Below are 22617 nucleotides of genomic sequence, written 5' to 3'. Positions count from 1 at the left end.
TTCTTAGGTTCTATTTCCTGAAGCTAATTTACATTTGCTTTCAGGTAGATCTGTATAGATATACTTTTAATTATTTACATTTACTTTATAGTTGTTGAAGATTCTGCCCAGGTTCTTTCACTGTGTTTTCTGTATATCTGAGTTATTACTGTTATTGAAATGTTTTATTTTCTTTTTTCCCCCCTCTGTCTTTCTAGGTATTTTAGTGAGCATTTGGGGAAGACTACTCGAGAGATGTTAGCCAGATATCATTTTAGCTATGAAACCTAGAGCTATTCTTACTCTGATTTTTTAAATAAGATTCTTTTTGAAATGTGATCTATTACTTTAGTTCTCTTTATAATTGCATAAAGAACAAATTTAGGATAAGTCAACATCGTCTCTTTTGAAATAAATTATTGTGATTTGCTGTAGATTCAATTATAGATTGGTTTGTAGGCCTAAAATCTAAATACACAGTGACCTTTCCATTACTTTGAAACTTGATTTCTTAAAAAAAAAATAAAAACAAAAAGCCCTTGATCTCAGCTTGCTTTGTGGTCTTATGCCTCATCTTCAAGAGGATAGAGTGAGGCATGTGGAGCTGTACGACCTCCTGAGCAGGGGAACATGGTTAGCTTTGTACAAAATTAATAAGTGAATCAAAGGCTGACTCATGATCTCCCAAATGGTTTTTCTTTTACTCCAGAAAAATCATCATTTTCTCTGTTGTCATGAAGTGTTCTTTGATTTTTCACACCATTGAATATATGCTTTATTAATATAGTAGACCATAGACAACTTCTTCTGAAGCTTTTATCCCTTAAGAAATTATTCCTGGCACTATTTGTTCATGGAGTGTATAGTAAAGCTTTAGCCATCACTTTTGGACTGACAGGTGGTCCTCCTCAACCTTTCCTGTTATCCATCATTAATTAGATGTAACAGTGGTACTATTTCTATTCTTGTGACTCCAGGCCAAAATATTATTTCTGGTTTCATTAATGTTCTTCTTTTAAACTCTCACCTTCTTATATTTTGAACCAATCCTTCCACCAATTTTTTTCTTCCTCTTACAATTATTGCATCTTTCTCCATTTTGAAGTGTAATTCAGGGCCCTCTTGGTATCTCTCAACAACATTTGTTCTTTCAACATTTAGACCTGCATAAGTATCCGCCTTAAAACTTTTTTCTTTACCTCACTCTAACCCCTTCAACTATGGCTTCTTTCTCCTTCTTTGCTTTTATAGTCAGGTTTCTTTAAGGAGTTGTTTTACTCATTGCCTCAAATTTCTCATTATCTGCCTTCAGGCCAGTACAGTTTGGGTTCTTCCCTGATGTTACCAAAACTTCTCATCCCAATGTGGATTTTGTTCAGTCTTTCTCCCTTAGGACATTTTCTTCTTCATTTTCTGTGGCGCACATTCACTTGATTTTCCTCATCCCACTTGGTCTTTTTTGCACGTTCATCCCACTCTTGTCTTACTCTAAAGTTCCTTCATTGGACAATTCAATTCAAAACTATAGCTTCAGTAACTATCATTCGGTGCCATCATTACAGCAATGATATACAAATGTGTATCTTGCCCTTCGGCTATTTGCTTAATTTTCTTTATGGCACTTATTACTATATAATGTTTTAATATTTTTATTGTATGTTCCAATTTGAAAATTCTATTTTAAAATTTGTGTTATACAAAATTCCAGGATGATGTCATATAAGCCATTCCTTTCTTTCATAATATTTTCCTGTATCCTACTCTTATCTTTGCTCCTTTTGTGCTTTTCTTCTTGTCTATTTTGTTGGACTTCTGTTCAGGTTCAGGCTTTCCAGCAGATGCTATAAATTCCTGGGCTGTAGGTTGAGTCATCTGCATATATATTTAGTTTGGCCTGCACAATGCTTTGAAACTTTTGAATTAGTTGCCGACATTATAAAATCAGAAGATTTCACGTAAATTGTAGATTTCTAGTTTCTTTTGAACTATGTGAGATCTGGCAATGCTGACCCCTGCCTTGTCAAGGCAACAAGTGGAACTGATTGGTTTAATGGAAGTCACAAGCGCCTTTAAAGTATCACTGTCAGAGAGATGACATTTTATGTTCTCTGTGCAATCAAATTAGAAATCAATAATAAGCAGCCAGTTCAAAAAAACCCTTGGACTAAAGTTTAGAAAGTTAAAAATGTATTTTAAAATAAGTTAGGGTTAAAAAGGAAATCACAATAAAATTGTCAAATATTTAAAACTGAAGGATAGTGACAGCATTACTCGTAAAGTGTTGTAGAGTATCTCTAAATTGGTATCTAGACTGAAATAAGCTAAGCCTTAACCCCAAAACACTAGATAAAAAGCAGCACAGTAGATGTGAAAAATATAGTAAAACTAATCGGAAACACAATGTAGAGAGATACCAAAACCAATTTAATAAAATAAGTGAACAAATTAAACAGGTCTCTGTCAGACTGGTCAGGAAAAGCAGAGAAAAGACTGTGTTGATCTCTGTTTTCTCTGATTCCTTTATATCAGTTTGCATTGATATAAAAGAATACATGAGGCTGGGTGATTTACACAGAAAAGAGGTTTATTTGGCTTACAGTTCTGCAGACTGTGTCAGAAGCTTGGTTCTGGCATCTGCTTCTGGTCAGGAACTCAGGAAGCTTTTACTCATGTGGTTGGAAGTTGAAGGGGTAGTAGGTATGTCACAAGGAGAGAGAGGGAGCAAGAGAGATGCGGGGGGGAGGTGCCATGCTCTTTTAAACAACCATCTCTGGCATGAACCAATAGAACTCACTCATCACCAAGGGAATGGCACCAAGACATTCATGAGGGATTCATCCCCATGAGCCAACACCTCCCACTAGGCTCTACCTCCAACACGGGGGGATCACATTTCAACATGATATTTGGAGGGGACAAATGTCCCAACTGTATCAAAGACTAAAAGGCAAAAATGAACATTAAAGAAAAAAAGCAAAAAGACCCAGGAATATAATGACATGGCAGCATGCAGTCTTTGGCTCATTCTCCTCATTTCTGTTAGCTGGCTCCTGTAGGTGTTTGAATTTGGACCCCTGCTCCATAGTTACAGCTCCAGTCATTTGTTTTTAAATTGAGGTAAAATTTAACTAACATAAAATTGACATTTTAGAGTGAGCAATTCAGTGACATTTAGTACATTCATGGTGTTGTGCAACTACGACCTCTAGTTCCAGATCCCTTTCATCACCACACATAAAATCCTATACTTATTAGACCATGGATTCCCATTCCCTGCCTTCTCTCAGATCCTCCTAACCACATTCTGCTTTCTGTCTCTAGGGATTTATCTTTCCTGGATATGTCATAGAAATGGAATAATACAATATATGACCTTTGTGTCTGGAGCTACTTTCACTTAGCATAATGTCTTCTAGGTTCATCTACATTGCAGCAAATATCATAACTTCATTCCTTTTGATGGCTGAATTATATTCCATTGTGTGTATGTATGATAATTGGTTCATCTGTTCAACTGTTGATGGACATTTGGGTTGTTTCTAACTTTTGGCTATTGTGAATAGTGCTGCTATGAATATTTACATATAATTACTTGCTTGAGTACCGGTTTTCAATTATTTGGATATATACCCAGGAGTGGAATTGCTGGGACAGCTTACTGTTTGTATACTTGGCTTTCATTATGGGTCTCCAAAATAATAGTCTGGCAGTAGGCAGACACATTTCCTTTTTTACCCTAGTTGGAACTGCAGCTATAGTCCATAAAAGGAGAAGAGCCATGGAAAATTATTTAAAAGGTTTCCAGGCACTTGATAAAAATAGTTTTTTCTAGTAGGCTAGTCTGTTCACGAATTCAAACCATAGGTTGAAGTGTTGTCTGATAATCATAGAATTATAACTGAGAGAATTGGGTGTTCTTAAATGGTGTTTCTATCTAATTAGGATAAGCAGTTAAGTTAGGCGAGTTGCCATTCTCTACTTTGGGGATGTTTTGCCTGTATGTCTTTGGCATCATAAACCACGTTTTTCTCTGCTAATCAGTGCCAAAAGCACTCTGACGAGTTTTTACCTTCCATATACATCCATGTGTAATTATTATGATAAAAATTAGCATATAATTGGATTATTTGTAACACAAAGGATAAATGCTTGAGGTAATGGATACCCCATTTACTCTGATATGATTATTACACATATTAGGCCTGTATTAAAGTATTCCATATTCTCCATAAATATATACACCTATTATGTACCCACAAAAATTAAAAAGAAAAAATTTAAAGATATATAGTAAATAAAAACATCACTATCTTATACCCAGAAAATTACAATAAATTGTTAGGTTGTTATACTTGCTGGCCATTTTTGTGTACTCTGTCAATATTGCCATCTTTTCCTGTAGCAGCTTATTTATGTATTCATTTAAAATTTTTTTTTGTATAATTGCAAATCCAAAAAATAGTGCAAACCATAGTGATAAGGAATGAAGTTTTACAACCAAAACATGATTGAAGGCCAAGGTGGATGGATCACTTGAGGTCAGGAGTTCAACCTCAAGTCTGGCCAACATGGCAAAACCCCATCTCTACTAAAAATACAAAAATTGACAGGGCATGGTGGCACATATGTGTATTCACAGCTACTTGGGAGGCTGAAGCAGGAGAATCACTTGAACCTGGAGGTGGAGGTGGCAATAACCTGAAACTGTGCCACTGCACTCCAGCTGGGCGATAGAACGAGACTCCATCTCAAAAAAACAAAAAAACAAACAAAAAAACCCCCAAAAACCAAAAAACAAGAACAAAAAGACAAAAACCATGATTGAGAAAAGTTCAACCATACTGAAAGCAATACTCTTTTAACCTCAATTAGTTGCACATTGGACTTAAGCCTGTGTGCTAAATTTTATTTATTTTTATTTTTTTAATTAAAAAATTTTAAAAATTTTATTGCATTTTAGATTTTGGGGTACATGTGAAAAACATGCAAGATTGCTGCATAGGTACACACATGGCAGTGTGATTTGCGGCCTTTCTCCCCATCACCTATATCTGGCATTTCTCCCCACGCTATCTCTTCCCAACTCCTGATGGATTAAGACTTAAACATAAGACCTAACACCATAAAAACCCTAGAAGAAAACCTAGGCTAAATTTTCAAGGAAGAAAACAATTAAATAATACATCTGAAATATGGGAAAAATATCTTCGATGTTGGTGACTTCTCATAGATACGTTGGCTGTTCACTATCGGATACTCTGGTTTCGTCATACAGACTCAGAAAATAAGTTTTGTAAGTGATATAATTTCCATAAGTTAACTGTTAATCTGGGACTAATTTTAATAGTAGATCTCTTCCTAATTGTGTTCTAAAGTTATATGCTGAACACAGTGGCTTGTATATGCAATCGTTCTTCCATATAGTAAAATTACCCAGGAAGTTAGAAGATCATGAACTAATATGTAGAGATGGAGACTGCAAGCGTGTATGTGAAGAACCCTAAGAAGATAACCAGGCACGGTGGCTCACACCAATAATCCCAGCACTTTGGGAGGCTGAGACGGGCAGATCGCCTGAGGTCAGGAGTTCGAGATCATCCTTGCCAACATGGAGAAACCCCTCCCCATGTTCTATTAAAGACATTTCTTTAGTAAAAACGTCACTATTAAAAATACAAAAATTAGCTGGGCGTCCTGGTAGGCACCTGTATTCCCAGCTACTTGGGAGGCTGAGACAGGAGAATGTCTTGAACTCGGGAGGCGGAGGTTACAGTGAGCCAAGATTGTGCCACTGCATGCCACCCTGGGTGACAGGGTGAGACTCTGCCTCCAAAAAACAAAAAACAAAAACCTGAGAAGATGGAAGATGAGCCAGCTGGAACAGAAAGCGCAGGGTCTGATGGTACATGTTGAGGGACACCCTAAATTTCCTCCAAATGGTGAATGATTGAAGAATTGGTAACAGAGTATACGATCAAAGTGTCACTGGAGAAAGGCTTACTTTCCTGAATATTTCTTGGCATTAAGCTAAGTTTTGAAGGAAGGGACAGAAAATAAACTGGTAGAGGAGAGAGAATTTTCCTACCAGAAGGAATAAAATGTTCCAAGAGCATGAGTCTAATGACATATTAATGTCCAAGCATGAGGTTAGAAATACAGCAAACAGACCTGATTTTCTGGAAGAAAGATTTTGTCAGATTATAATAAACAATAGATAAATAAATGTCAAACATTTCTATCCTTGAAAAACTTGTGTTTATTTCCTCACCGAGTTTCCTTTATTCTTCCCGAAATCATAGTCCCTGAAGTTTGATGTCATGAATTTTAATGATGGTCTTTTAAAAATTGGTTACTGTTAAAGTCTGAATCCTCAAGTTTTTTATTACATGATATAAAATTTATTCATTTTAGCTGTAGAATACACAAACGTCGAGAGACTTTGAAGAAGCAGTAATTTGAACCATATATCTCTATTCTTAGTGAAAAATGAAAACACCCCAACGGAGGTTTTATGTGGAATAAACTAGGTCTGGAAATGGTCTGTGTCGAGAGACCTAATGGCCTTTTGATGTCTGATTCATTTGATTTGGCTTTTTCTTTTTTAAAGGGGTGTTATATGATTATAATTAGAAACATTTTAAGTTCTTTACTTGGGAAGTTAATTGTTCCTTAGCTTGCTCTATTGTGATGAATCATGTAGTTTTGAATGGTGGTAGTGTTTGAAATGATTACTAAGGAGATTCACCATGTTTACCAGAGAATGTTCCAATTCATCATGTAGGGTTTATCTTATCCATACTTACTCATTTTGCAGGTTGTGGTTATGATGTGAATATATGTTTATTATATATTAAAGATATTTCATCTTAATAATTTTCTAAATTTACTAGGAATGTAATAGTTTGCTTTTCTTGCAACTGGAACCATTAATTTCAACCATTATCATTAGTTGAAAATGATAGCTACATTACTAGAAGGCATTAAGAATTTACACTTTTCTGGTAGGCAAATTTAAGGTATTCAGTTTTGTATTGATATAAGCGTTTGTGTTATATTGAGAAAAGTTATTCCTACCATTTAGAAAGTGCCTAAGGCCAGGCACAGTGGCCTCCCACCTGTAATTTCAGAGCTTTGGGAAGCTGAGATGGGAGGATTGCTTGAGGCCAGGAGTTCAAGACCAGCAACATAGTGAGACACTATCTGTACCAAAATTTTTTTTTATAAAAGCCCCGCGTAGAGATGTGCACCTGTAGTCCCAGTTACTCGGGAGTCTGAGGTGGGAGGATCACAGAAGCCCAGGAGTTCTAGGTTACAGTAAACTGATTGCCACTGCACTCCACTCTGGGTGACAGAGTGAGACCTAGTCTCAAAAATCAATAAATAAATTAAATTAAAAATAGATAAATAAAATGCCTACAACTTCTGAATATAATTTTCTTCTTAAAAATAGCTCTCTGAAGTATCAGTGGTGGAGGTGGGGACAGCTATTTTTTGTTTCTCCTCTCTGCTTGAGCATCTGCAACCATTTTAGATCCAGAGCAGGCAAGGTTTCCAGTTTATTGTAAACATTCCCTAGCTCTAGTGAACATGCTGGCTTAACCATCCAAGTAGCACAATAGAAGGTTTGAAGAGAAGAGAGCAATGTGTGGTGACCTTTCTTCCAGTTGAGAAGGAAATTTTCATTCTATGAAGTATTTCTTTGTAGGTATGTCTTTATAGAACTCAGCACTTCTCACAAAAACACATTGCTTTAAATGAGTGTCAGTATAATTTGATGATCAAGAGGCCTTTTACTGACAGAGACATTTGTGACACAATTTCACACCATAGGTTTAATGTGGAACATGATATTTTTACGTTTCTTGGATGCTTTCCTTAGGAATTGAGTTTGCAAAACCTATTTTTTTTAAGCAGTTTATATATTTAGCTTCTTGAGTTTTAGTACAGTCAAAATTTGCATTAACAATGAAATGTGAAATAAATGTAATCCTTATGGGGAGTAAATATGCTAATAAAGCACAATAATACTTCATTGAGTGTTTTAAAGTTAACAAAGTGATTTTAATATACATTCTCTTAATTTAGCCTTGAAAGAATCCTACGTGGTTGTTCATTATTATCCACATTTTGAAAGGAGGAAACTGAGGTTCATAGAGATTTCACTGATTGTTCAAGTAATTTGACCAACATTGCAGAGCTGATACGTGACCGGGCGGGACCTTGCACCTGGGCCCACTGAGTCCTACTTCATTGCTCTTTTCCTGATAGAATGCCAGTGTGTACCTTTGTGTCACCAAAGTAGTTTTTCCTTTTGTGCTTTTTAAATGATTGGATCCAAATCATTCAAAGATGGTAACATATACTAAATATGTCATTACTTATTCTTTCTTTTTTCTTTTAGCGATAGGATCTTGCTCTGTCACCCAGGCTTGAGTGCAGTGTCATGATCATAGCCCACTGCAGCCTCAACCTCTGGGCTCAAGTAATCCTCCTGCCTCAGCCTCCTGGGAAGCTGAGACTATAGGTATGCATCACTGTGCCTGGCTAATTGTTATATTTTTATTTTTAGAGACAGGGTCTCACTTTGTTGCCCTGGCTTTTCTCAAACTCCTGGCTTCAAGGGATCCTCCCACCTCAGCCTCCCAAAGTGTCAGGATTATAGGCATGAAGCACTGCATTCAGCCTCACTTAACCCCACACTGGGGAATCTGCCCTGCCCAGAGCTCTGACAGCTTCCCACAATGTTCTCTGCTATAGGACCACCTTCCTTTCTCTGCCACGCTCATTGGGTCTAGAGTGGACACCTGATCCGAAGGCAACTGAGTCATTTTACTCTGAGGCACAAAGAGCTTAAGTCACACAGCTGGTGAAGGTGCTAGAATTTGTCACCCTACCTTCATTCTGTGTCTTCTTCACCATTCCAAGCCACTTCTGTGGATATATGATCTTAGTAGTCTCTGGTTGATCATTTCTGTGTTTGTTCCTGCACAAATGAGCAGATACATGTATATCTTGTTGTTTTCTCTTCCTCCAAAAGGCATGGATACTTTTGTACACATTGCTTTTTTCATTTATTATAACCTGGAAGTCACTTGTTCTTTTTACATCATCATAGTATGTCACAGTGTTTATGCAACCACTGTTCTACATATGGATATACAGGTTGTTACCAATATTTGCAATTGCATATAATGCTGTCATGAATAACCTAGTGGATGTCAATTTTTCTATTGTTTGGAATATATATTCAGGATAACTTTAGAAGTGGGAATTCTGGGTCAAAACTGCATGTATGTAGTTTGGTTATGTAGTGGCAAATTTTTCTCCATGAAGTTTATACTGACTTAAATTTCTCCTGGCTACATACAGCCACTGTGCCCTTTTGGTCTGGGCACAGTGGCTCACACCTGTAATCACAGCACTTTGGGAGGCCAAGGCAGGTGGATTGCTTGAACTCAGGAGTTTGAGATCAACTTGGGCAACATGGCAAAACCACTTCTCTACAAAAAAATGCAAAAAAAAAAAAACTTAGCTGGCATGGTGGCATGTGCCTATAGCCGCGCCTACTTAGGGAATTGAGGTGGGAGGATTGCTTGAGCTTGGGAGGCTGAGGCTGCAGTGAGCTGTCATCTCGCCACTGCACTCCAGCTTGGGTGACAAAGTGAGATACTGTCTCAACAAACAAACACCGAATGCCTTTTAGCCTCCCAAGTAGAATGTTGTTACAGTTAAAAAATTTTTGTGACTCTGGTATGTGAGAAATAATGACACGGTTTTAATGTGCAATACTCTTATAAGTGAGATTAAACATTTTCATATACTTATGGGCCATTGTAACAGCTTTATTTAGTTAGAATGATCACACAATAAATTTCACCTATTTAAAATATACTTTCATATATTTTGAGCTATGTACATACACATGAAACTACCAACACAAAAAGATACGTGTAAACATGGATGTAATTTACACACATGTAATATACACACAATATACAAATATATAACATATATGTGAAATACATGTGATATGCATACATGCAATACATGCATGTAACTATGTGTAATATGCATACATGTAATATACAAGTAATATACATGTAACATACATTTATGAGATGCACATCTTATGCATGTGATGTACATGCAGTGTGCCTGCATGTAATATACATAAAATATGCACACATGTAATATAGGTGTGTGCACTATGCATGTAACATGCATGCATGCACTGTACATGTAACATGCAACCATGATATTCATACAATACAGATGTAAGCATGTGACATGCATGCAATATGTATGCAGTATGCATGCCTGCATTATACAGGCAATATGCATGTGTGTCGTGTACATGTAATATACATGCCATACACGTAATAAGCACACATGCAATATGCATGCATGTAGCATACATGTAACATGAATGCAACAAACATGCAACATATGTGCATGCAACAAATGCAGTGTGCATGCATGTGATACGCATGTGTGTAATATACACACATACGGCATGTAATATACACGTGCTATACATGTATGTAGGAAACACTTAGAACACATGTATGTAGTTTGTATGTGATATGCATGTATGTGATATGCATTCAGTGTACATGTAATATACATGTATGTGCTATAAATTCAGTATGCATGCATGCAGTATACCTGCAATATGCATGCATGCAATGTATGTATATCTGTATGTTGCATGCATGTTACACACACATTACATGCATGTCACACGCATACTATATGTAATACATGCACATTACATACAATTACATGTGTAGTATATGCATTCACACCCATGTATAGTCTATAAATTGTACATTTCACAGACATTGTCAGATGTGTATTGCATGCATTTTATACATGCATATTATGTGCCTGTCACATGCATTATATATCATTGCATATAACACATGGATGTTACATGTATATTACATGCATGCATATCACATGCATGTACATCACATGCACATTACATGCACACCACATTCATGCATATTACATGTATATTGCATGCCTGCTATGTGCATATTACAACGTATATCACACACATGCATACAACACGTGTATTCCATGCATATTATATGCATATTGCATTCATTTGCATTACATGCATAATACATGTGTGTTGCATGTATATTACCTGCTTATTACATAGATGTGAATACATGTATATTGCATGTATACTACATACATGAATATTGCATTCACATTGCTATATATATATTGCATTCTATTGCATGTATATTACATGCATATTGCATAGTATAGCATGCATATTACATACAGGTATATTACATACGTGTATGTTACATGTGTATTATATGCATGCATATGTTAAGATTATATGTAGACATAAAACAGATTTATAAAATCTTTTTCATATTTTCCTTGAGACAACCCCATCAGAAGGCTTGTACATGTATGATACATGAGTGCACATTGCATACATGTATATCACATGTGTATTGATACATGTACTTTGCATGTATATTTCATGCATGTCACATACATGTGTGTATATCACACAACATGCATATTTATGTTCATGTCGCATGCATTGCATGTTTGCCACATGTTTATTGCATGCATATCACATGTGTGTTACATGTACATCGTGTGCATGTCACATGCACAACACATGTCACAAGTAATTCACATATATATCGTATATTCATTATCAAAAACATACTTTACGTGCATGTTACATGTACATGACATACATGTGTGTTACATGCATAGTGCATGCATGTGTATTTTATGTATATTAGATCTATATTGTATTTTGTTACACACATGTATATTACATACTTGCACATCACAGGTATATTACCTTTATGCAATGTGCATGTAATATACACTCACACATGCATTATACATGCAATTCGCGTGTATGTGACACAATGCAATATTCATGTAATGTACCAGCATGTAATATACATGTATTATGCATGTATGTGCTATACATACATGTATACATTTAGTGTGTATAATACATGTATGCAATGTGCATGTTATATGCATGCATTCATGAAATATACATGTAGTGTTTGCATGTGGTGCACATGTATTATGTATGTAATATATTCATGTAATGTGCATGTAGCATGCATGTGATTTGCATGTGTGTAACATGCATGCATGCACTATACATGTGATGCACCTTCATGTAATATACTTGCAATATACATGCATGTGATGTGCATGTGATATGCATCTATGTAATATACAGGTAATATGCATTTATGTGATATAAATGTAATATGTTAAACCTCTGAAACATTCCTGGTAGTGACCTTACCAAAATGAGAAGTCTTTTATGGAGTTTAGATCAGCCTGGCTAATATGACAAAACCCTGTCTTTATTGCCCGGGCTAGAATGCAGTCTAAAAATGGGTATGCCTGTAATTGTGTTTAATAATAGAGTCATGAAAAGAAAATGAGGGAAGAAAATAACAAGCAGCCAACCAATATGTCATTTAAACCTGTAAATAGGTGTGATGTGGTACTGATAAGAGTGTATATTTTGTATATTTAAAGTGGAGAGTTCTATAAATGTTAATTAAGTCTACTTGTTCCAGATCTGAGTTCAAGTCCTGGATATCGATGTTAACTTTCTGTCTCATTGATCTGTCTAATATTGATGTTGAAGTTTCCCACTATTATTGTGTGGGAGTCTAAGTCTCTTTACAAGTCTTATATATCTGGGTATTCCTGTATTGGGTGCGTATATATTTAGGATCTTCAGCTCTTCTTGTTACATTGATCCTTTTATCATTATGTAATATCCTTCTTTGCTTCTTTTGATCTTTGTTGCTTTAAAGTCTATTTTATCAGCAAAAATTGCAACTCCTGCTTTCTATTTATTTATTATTTTTGCTCTCCATTTGGTTGGTAAATTTTTCTCCATCCCTTTGTTTTGAGTCTTTGTGTATCCTTGCCTGTGAGATGGGTCTGGATGTAACATACCAATGGGTCTTGGCTTTTTTTTGCCTGTCTGTGACTTTGGATTGGGGGATTTAGTCTATTTAAATTTAGAATTAATAATAATATATGTGAGTTTCATATTGCCATTTAATGCCAGCTGGCTGTTTTGCCCATTAGTTTATGCAAGTTCTTAATTATGTTGATGTTCTTTATTTTTTGGTATTTTTTTGAAAGGCTGATACTGGTTGTTCCTTTCTATTTGTAGTGGTTCTTTCAGAAGCTCTTGTAAAGCAGGCCTGGTGGTGAGGAAATCTCTGAGTGCTTGCTTGTTCACAAAAGATTTTATTTTTCCTTCACTTATGAAGCTTAGTTTGGCTGGATGTAAAATTCTGGGTTGAAAGTTCTTTTCTTTAAGGATGTTGAATAGTGGCCCCCACTCTCTTCTGGCTTGTAGGGTTTCTGCTGAGAGATCTGCTGTGAGTCTGATAGGCTTCCCTTTATGGGTAACCTGACATTTCTCTCTGGCTGCCCTCAGTATTTTCTCTTTCATTTCAACGCTGGTGAATCTGGCGATTATGTGCCTTGAGGTTGGTCTTCTTAAGGAATATCTTTGTGGTGTTCTTTGTATTACGTGGAGTTGAATATTGTCCTGCCTTGTTAGGTTGGGAAAAAAACCCTGTCTTTACTAAAAATACAAAAAAAAAGAAAAAAAAAATTAGCTGAGTGTAGTATTGCATGCCTGTAATCCCAGCTACTTGGGAGGCTGAGGCAAGGGAATCAGTTGAACCCAAGAGGTGGAGGTTGCAGTGTGCTGATATTGCACCACTGCACTCTAGCCTGGGTGACAGAGCAAGACATGGTCTGAAGAAAAACCCACAAAAACTGAGACAACTTCTTGATCATTTTTGCATTTCTAACACTGAGCCCAGATCCTGGCATGTGATAGATGTTTAAGTGCTAATGAACATTTTAGCTTTCAAATGCTCTAGAAGTGATTTGATATACAAATATTGCTATGTAAGGATAAGTTATAATAAGTACTTAGTTATAAATTCAGTTAATATGAAATAGTAATAAAATATATATACAGATTTATAGAAATAATATTACATGTAGTGAATCTACTTGGACTTCGCAGTCAGATGGGTTGGTTTCATTGCTTGTTCTGCCATTTTCTTTGTGAACTTGAGCAAATCATTTAAGTATTCAAAGTTTCAGTGTTTTCATCTAAAAATATATAGTAACTTTTCTTACAGAAATTAGGTAAAATAATGTGTGAACTGCCTTTACTGTAACAAGCAGGGCATACATTTAATAAATGTTCACTCCAATTTATCATTTGCAAATATTTAAAAATCATGGTTATACTATAAATGTTTTATTTTGTAGCAATGTAATTCTCTAAAAGTAGTGGGAAATATCTATTGCAACTTTTTATTTCATATCACTTAGAAATTATCTATAATCAGAAAAAATTCTCTCACATGATAAATATTACATTTATATTTGATAAATAAGGAGAAAATTTGCCTGCTTAAAATTTGATCTGTTTGTGCATAGTGATGAATATAAGTGAGAATATTTTCCTGTTACTTTGAAATATTGAACTGCCCAGGGACAAGGCATGGATGATGTTTTTGAAGGAAATAAATATTTCAGATTCACATTTCAGCCTTTTTTCTTTATTCCTTTGATCTGGCTTTGGTTTACTTATCATTCTGCTTGAATGACTTCGTACTGTCTTTCTTCCTTTCCCTAGTAACAAGAAGTGGTTCTGCACCAGTTCCGGAATATTTAGGTTTTGTCGTTTTACAAGAATAACATATATGCCCTATTTACTGATACAATACTACATCTGTAATAAAATATATTACTGGATATGTATGTAAACTCTGCATATATGATGTATAATTTACAAATGGAAGTTTTAATCAGTTGTTAAGTATAGGGACATAAACAAAAATAACATATGGGATTTATTTTGAAGTTTCAATAATTTAAAGATTTTAAAGGAATTTTTCTTTGCCATAAAACATGGCTGCTTTATCTTTAAGGATAATTTTCTCAGTATTTTGTTAGTTTACCATAGAAGCATTACTTGCTTTTATATTTGCTGAGCTAGAGTTTCTTTTATTTATGGACCCATATTACAGGCAGAAGTTAGTTTAGCATAAAATTATTATGTAAACTTTAAACTGTTTAAACCTTTCATTAATATTACATATATAGCTTTATTTCCTACCTTGCACATAAATTTGATCCTCTGAGAGTGGTTTCTTATATAGACTCTTACTGCATTGTTACATTCTTTGTATTCTTTTAGCACTTAAAATTTGTCACACGATTTAATGTGTACAATATTGCATCATTTGATTTTTCTCCTTGTATTTCCATCTTTTAGTCAGATTATACTCTCTGCAGGATAGGAACCATGTCTTATACTTCATTTATGTTTCTATAGTATTTGAATGGACAGTTCTTAGAATTTGCTGCCAGTACTCTTGTTTCCGCTCCCAGAACAAAACTAACTTATTGAGAATGAAGGCTACAAGGTTGAGCCAGAACTAGTTCTTTTGAATCATGATTCAAATCCATTTGGCGTCATAGATTTATGGACCTCCTAGCTGGCATCCATATCTTCTTAAGAGATTTTTGAATTGTTTAAGAAGAGTCCTCATTTCTGTTTATACCTAGCATGCTTCAACCAACAGGCATGTTTTTTAAGACTGGTGTTTGACTCTGGGGGCAAGCTCTCTGGGCAAGCCTACGTTGTTGGCAATAAAAGCTCTTTGTCAGAATAGAATTCTGTAAAACTTCTTTATGCTGTTATCATATCTGTTTGGAGCTTTTCCCTTAGAAGAAAGAAAATGATTTTAGATTTAGTGTTCTGGATCATCACAGTTTCAGTGAGCTTATGGGAATAAGCCATTCCTTGCCTTTTCTGTCTTCTGGAGGCTGCCCCTGTTCCTTGGCTTGTGGCTCTGCATGCATTGATTATGTTGAATCTGAAGATCAATTTGGGAAGTATTACCATATATTCAATATAAGACCAGTACTAATTTTTATTTTAGTGGACAGTTCTTTCTGACTCCTGAAGTACCAAGTGTTTAGCTGTCTACATGGTTTACCATTTTGAAGTAGAATTTAGCAGAGACTACTAGTTTTAGAAGTCAAATGAAAAAGAGGCCAAAGCAGTTTATTCATTTATAATGCTTATGAAAGGTATTATTTTAAATATTTTTGACTCATTTAGTTTAATCAGTTTAGGTAACAACCAGCAGCCCTGAATATAGGTATATTGCTGCTTGTAAGTCTTGTTTTCCAGCCCAGCTGGAAAGGGCATGGGGACTCTTCTAGCTGTTTTTCAGGCTTGTTTGAAGTTTCTTATTTTGTGTTGTTTTTCTTGGAGTTTCCAGGGGAGATGCCAAGCTGGCAGCAAATGAAGTATACTGTAATGTGAAGCCTTATAAATACATGTTGGATTGCAGCCATCTTTATCAAAAGTACTGGAACAGAAATGTGCAAAGGGAAGATTTTCAAATTAAGGTTTACCTGTATATATAAATTTTAGCTTGTAAAGCTCAAAAATACTAAACTGTCATCCATTAGTTCCCTACATTTTATTGCCCTTTTTGGAATAATCATGTACTTCAGAACATCCTTTAATCTGAGCTGGCTTGTGGTTGTTTAAGAATGTAGCTTCTTTTCTCTTTATCCTTTATATACTCAGATGAGGAAAATTTACTGCACTTTATAAATAAATCAGAGCTAAAAAGCAAATTTTCTTTCCACCTTTTTATCTTCATGGAGGCCCAGCTTTAAGGCATTTGAGTGATGCATTTCTACTTGGCCCCACAACCGGTTCCACTGGAAGAAAAAAATCTTCAAAGTCCTTTTTTCCTGCTTCTTGTAGGATGCACTATTGGGGTCATGGTAAAAAGGAACGCTGTTCCTGTGATAGGAGCAGACCCTTGTCTGTTTCAAAGGCTCAGCATTTTCACTTCTGCTTCATTACCATGCAGAAATTAAAATGGATCCCTCCTTAAAATGATTTATCACCTCTTTATTTGAATTGACAGATTTAATTTATATTAAGACAGAAGGACCAGCTTATGCCTGTAATCCTTGCTCTTTGGGAGGCCAAGGTGGGTGGAATGCTTGAGTCCAGGAGTTTGAGACCAGCCTGTACTTGGGAAAACTTCATTTCTACAAAAAAAAAAAAAAAAAACAGTAGCCAGGTGTGGTGGCTTGCACCTATATTCCCAGCTATGCAGAGGCTGAGGTGGGAGGATCACCTGAGTCCAGGAGTTCGAGGCTGAAGTGAGTCCTGATTGTGCCACTGCACTCCAGCCTGCATGTCAGAGCCACGCCCTGTCTCAAAAAAAAAAAAAAAAGGCAGAAGGTTTCTAAATATTAGTGGAGTTCAATGTATTCATTGTGGTTTTACTGGACAGGAACATTGAATTATGTTGAATAAGGCCACCTTTGATATTTAGCATTCCTGTACTATTAGATTAGTTCAGCCAGTGTGGCAGGACTGGAAACTAGATTTTACATATTCCCCTGTGCTTGCAATTGAGTGTAAAACAAGATTTTCTATTTGTAAATCAGGATAGAAATGATCAATTAAAAGCAGTATGCCTTACTGTGCAAAGTTTTCACATTTTAAAATGGCCTCTAATGTATACTTGATGGATAGCTAAGGTTTATGACTTTGATTATGTAATCATAAATTAGTTATAAAGTAAATGCACTAAGCTTAGTAGGTAAGAATAACATGTTATAGAGAAAAAGATTTGTCCTATTAAATTAAAAGTGTTTAACTAAATAGTTCATGTGAATTATTGCATAAAAAGTATAAACAACTGACTTACAACATGGATAGGACAAAGTTGGTATTTCAGCTATAGGTCATATATTTTTATAGACTGTGTTATCGTTCTTTCTTTTGGCTAATGTTCCATAATTAAAAAGTAAATGATATATACAATCTTAAAGTTTTTAAATCATGTTCAGTGTACTTTCTTTTGTGCTTATATACAAACTGACCAAAGGTAAACCTGTGATAAATTTTAATTTTAAAGTACTCCTCTCAAGTGCTTTTGGAAGCACCTCAAAAATTAAAGAGGAACATAAGATAAATTAGTTACTATAATCTCTGATGCAGTCATTGCACTGCCTAACCCCAGTGCCTGGTAAACAGTGCCACTGTTCATCAACCACAGCACCCTGGCCCTCTGAGCCTGCTCTCAGAATCCTTTCAACAGAGCATTCCAGGCAACCCCTTCCAGTCAGTTGGGATCATCACACCAGAGAACATCTATTTACCAACCCAGATCTAGACCATGGTACCCAATAACAACTTATATGACTTGATGTTGTTCCCGTATGCTTAGTATTTAGATATTTGGATATTCAAATTATTCAATGTTTGTACCCGGAAAACGCTACATCTAACTTAAATCCCCTGTTCCAGTGCAAATTAATATAGGAAGAGTGAAAATGCACCAGAACAATTTAAAATTCTCGATAGCCATCCAAGTGCTCAGTCTTTCATATAGTGATGCCCCCGAAATCAGCCTTCAGTATGATAACCGGTTATTAATCACCATTATCTTTAAGCTAATATTCACATTAGGTGGCAAAAAAAAAAACCTCACTCATGTGAAGACCTTAGAACTTAACAACCAGTTAACATTAAGCCCATTTTGCTTTAACAACGTGTAAGAAACATGGTGAACAACAAAACATTCAGGTTCATTCAAGCAGGCAAGTTGAAGAACAGCTTTTAAAAACTTTCAGAATCCTGTACCCCACTGCTGCAAAATACAGAAACTGAGAGCCACATGTGGCATGCATCCTGACCTAGAATGGCTTAACTCTTGTGCAGGGCATCACACACCCTGGAGCACTGTTAAACTCTGTAGGTCATAAAAATTGTGGCTACATCTGTAAAACAGACACATAAAGGAACAGGGATTTAGTGGAAAAACTGCTTTGTTTATCATGGGATTGCAGTGACTATTGTTACCTTCAGGTAGATGGATGGATGGGATATGAAGAGATAAATAGACACAAGGTGGTGCTTAAAATGAAACAAAAAGATACAGGGTAGGTTTCTCCAGCCTGTCAACAAAAACTTGCCTATTTGCAGATCCCAAATACAGGGGAGGGGATTGGGATACGGGTGCGACAAGAGAACACACACGTAGAAAAAACCATACACATATACACACACATATCTATATCTGTATCTATATCTATATGATAACCTCATTATAAAGGAACAAGAGAATCTCTTGCTGAAGTGGAAATTAGGTGACACTTTTTCATATCAGTCTTTTGGCCACTTAAGCTTTCAAAGAGGTTTTCAATTTGCTTGGGGGTAAGAAAGTTTGGTATTTTGATATTTTATATGATATATGTGTTCTTATTGAAAAGCCTATAAATTATTGTGTCTTAGAGGGGATTTTAAACTCAGATGAGTAACCTGAAAAAACTCAAATTACTTTTTGCTCAAGTCTTGAAATATTGTATCATCTTGTTTTGGAAGTGTCTTTTCTCCCCTTTATGATATTTCTCTAAAATTTGGTTTGAGTGAATTAAATTACCCCTGCCCCCAACATTCTTTAGTGTTACAGCTAATAGTAAGAACATATTTTATATTTGTGTAAGCTTTCCCATTTAGGGAAGGTGAGCCAAGTTAATCTTACCTATGGCATCTGGAAAATCAGGAAAGCAGGGTGACATAGCAGCCAACAGCAGGAACTTTAGAAGCAGACTGTCAGGACTGGAATCCTGGCTTGACCTGTTACTCTAGGTGGAAGTATTCTCTAAGCCCTAGTTTCCTGTTCTGTATAAGTAAGGATATAATAACACTCTTATACTTGTTTACTGTGAGAATAAACGAGAGAAGACATAAAATTCTGTATTAGTCCATTTTCATGCTGCTGATAAAGATATACCCAAGACTGGGCATTTTCAAAAGAAAGAGGTTTAATGGACTTACAGTACCACGTGGCTGGGGAGGCCTCATAATCATGGCCAAAGGCAAGGAGGAGCAAGTCACATCTTACATGGATGGTGGCAGGCAAAAAGAGAGCTTGTGCAGGGGAGCTCCTCTTGTTAAAACCATCAGATCTCATGAGACTTGTTCACTGTCACCAGAACAGCATAGGGAAGACCCATCCCCATGACTCAGTTGTCTCCCACCGGGTCCCTCCCGAAACACATGGGGATTATGGGAGCTGCAAGATTAGATTTGGGTGGGGACACAGAGCCAAACCATATAAAATTCCATTGCACAGTGCCTGGCATCTAGTTAGAACTCAAAGTTAGCTATTGTTAACTTTCATGTATTTATAAACCTAATCCTTTATTTTTTGCTTCTATCAACATGCAAAGATTGCTTTTGTTTTGTTAGACCCTTTCAGCTATGTAGTTTCCACTTAAGGTATGAATAAATGTGATGGTTATCAGTTCTTTTAGGCAAGTCTTCTAGAAGGCAGCAAAACAGTTTTAGGCCATCATATTTCTCTGTTGCATTGACTTCCCTGAAGATTAACTTCTGGTAGACATACATCTTTGTATTAGTGCATTTTTTTTTTAAATGAGATATAATTCACATACCATAAAATTCACCCCTTTATGGGTGTATAACCGATAAAGTGTACAACTTCGTGGATATTAGTATATTCACAAGGATGTGCAACCATCACCACTGTCTAACTCCAGAACATTTTCATATTTTCATCACTTCATATCTATTGGCAATCACTCCCTAATTCCCCAGCCTCTCAGACCCCAGCAACAACTAATGTACTTTCTGTCTCTATAGATTTACCTGTTCTGGAAATTTCATATAAATGGAATCATACAATATGTAACTTTTTGTGACTGGCTTTTTTCACTTAGCTGGATGTTTTTAAGGTTCATCCATGTTGTAGCAGGTATCAGAACTTCTTCGTTCCTTTTTAAGGATGACTAATATTCTTCATTTTGTTTATCCATTCATCACTTGATGGAGACACATGGTTTTACTCAGTTTTGTTTTTAGGGAAATCTTTGAAAGTCGTTTTGCTTTCATCAGAATACACAATACATGTTTATACCCTTTTCCTCTGGAGACTAATTAGATTATTGTCAAGTGTCTAAAGGGAAGTTTTGTAGGATTTGGATCAAAAAAATTAAAATCTGGATTTTATTTTAGTGGAGGTTAAATATTGTTCTTTCATTCCAGCCTAGTTTTTATATTTTAACTCTGAAGGAAGCTTCTCCGAACCTTTCTAGGGAAAAAGAGGAGCAGCTAACTCGTGTGACTGAAGTTCAGAGGTTGCAGGCCCAGCAGGCAGATGCTGCTTTGGAAGAGTTTAAGCGGCAGGTGGAACTGAACTCAGAGAAAGTCTATGCTGAAATGAAAGAGCAGGTAAGGAGGCCGCCACACCATCCCTTTTGAAAGTCACTCTCTCAGTAGGAAGGTACATTCTCATCTTAAATATGACAGAAACATTTCACTTTTTAAAAGAGCTATATCAAAATTAGCCATACCATCGGGTCAGAGATTCAGAATGAGAAAGAGATGTTACCACTTGATTCATCCTTCAAGCAATGCCAGAATAATCATTTAAAAGTGCCCTGTATAAATGTAGTAATGGCAAGCATGTACCGTGCTTTGGAAGGATAGATAAGCCTAAGAGAAAAATTCCACGACTGATCAGTTTCTTTAGAGCAGGGACTCCAGTTAACCATGCCTGTGTTTCTTCACGTTCTATAAATAGTGTCTTATTATTCAGTTATAGCAATTATTTGCAACTGGCAGTTGTGAAGAACAAAGGCTGTCTCCAATTCTTGTACAAGATAGGTTGTATTTTTTCTTTTAGCTTTTGAAGAAAATACAAAATTTGTAAAAGAATAAAGGGAATTATTACAAACACCTAGGTACCTATCTCGAAGACACAATAATTGTTAACGCTGTTTATATAAACTAAAATATTAAAGTGAAATTTTACTTTACTTTGTTATTCATGTCTAATCACATTATTCTTTCTTCCCTGGAGAAATCCACTATAATTAATTGAGTGTATATAGTCAGCTCTCTGTAAACACTTGTATTCGTAGGTTCTGCCTCCACAGATTCAACCAACCATGGATAGAAAATATTTGGGAAAATTTGACAGTGTTCCAAAAAGTAAAACTTGAATTTACACGTGCAGAGTACTATGCTAAATCCATGTGATTGAAGTGACATGTAGATATTGTATTAGGTATTAGAAGTAATCTAGTAATGATGAAGTACATGGGAGGATGTGCACAGGTCATATGGAAGAACTATGCCATTTTATATAAGGAACTTGAGCATCTGTGGATTTTAGTATGGAGGGCATTCTGGAACCAATCTTCCATGGATACTGGGGGCTGACTGCATTATTTCAGTTTATTTTATATGCATATATAATGCCCTTAGATAATATGCATATATATTATTTATACATTAATATGTTATAGGCATACATAATTGTTTTTTGTTTTTTAAAAATTAGATAATTATGAACAGATTTTAAGTATTATTTCTGTTTGCTCTTTTATATCTAATATTATGTATCTGTGTGCTAACCAGATACATAATATTAGATATAAATTATAATATATAAATAATATTATATAAATATTAGAATGTAGTCTTTTATCCCTTATCTCCCCTAC

General features: G+C 35.6%; 1 protein-coding gene across 11 annotated transcripts in view; it reads left to right on the top strand.

Annotated features, from left to right (window-relative positions):
- Positions 1-22617, top strand: part of CEP112 (centrosomal protein 112) — a 641834-nt gene that overhangs the window by 191320 nt on the left and 427897 nt on the right. For all 11 annotated transcript variants that reach the window (XR_004257837.1, XM_032242004.1, XM_032242007.1 and 8 more), the window contains one exon: positions 21205-21340. Coding sequence is in view for 10 of the 11 variants with exons in the window: in XM_032242004.1 (XP_032097895.1) it covers positions 21205-21340 (136 nt within the window). In the remaining variant the exon portion in view is untranslated. The remainder of the gene's footprint in view (positions 1-21204; positions 21341-22617) is intronic.

This window comes from Sapajus apella, unplaced genomic scaffold, assembly GCF_009761245.1.
Source record: "Sapajus apella isolate SASKATOON/1434 unplaced genomic scaffold, GSC_monkey_1.0 scaffold48, whole genome shotgun sequence".
NCBI classification, from domain to species: Eukaryota; Metazoa; Chordata; class Mammalia; order Primates; family Cebidae; genus Sapajus; species Sapajus apella.
This window is presented reverse-complemented; position numbering and strand designations above follow the sequence as displayed.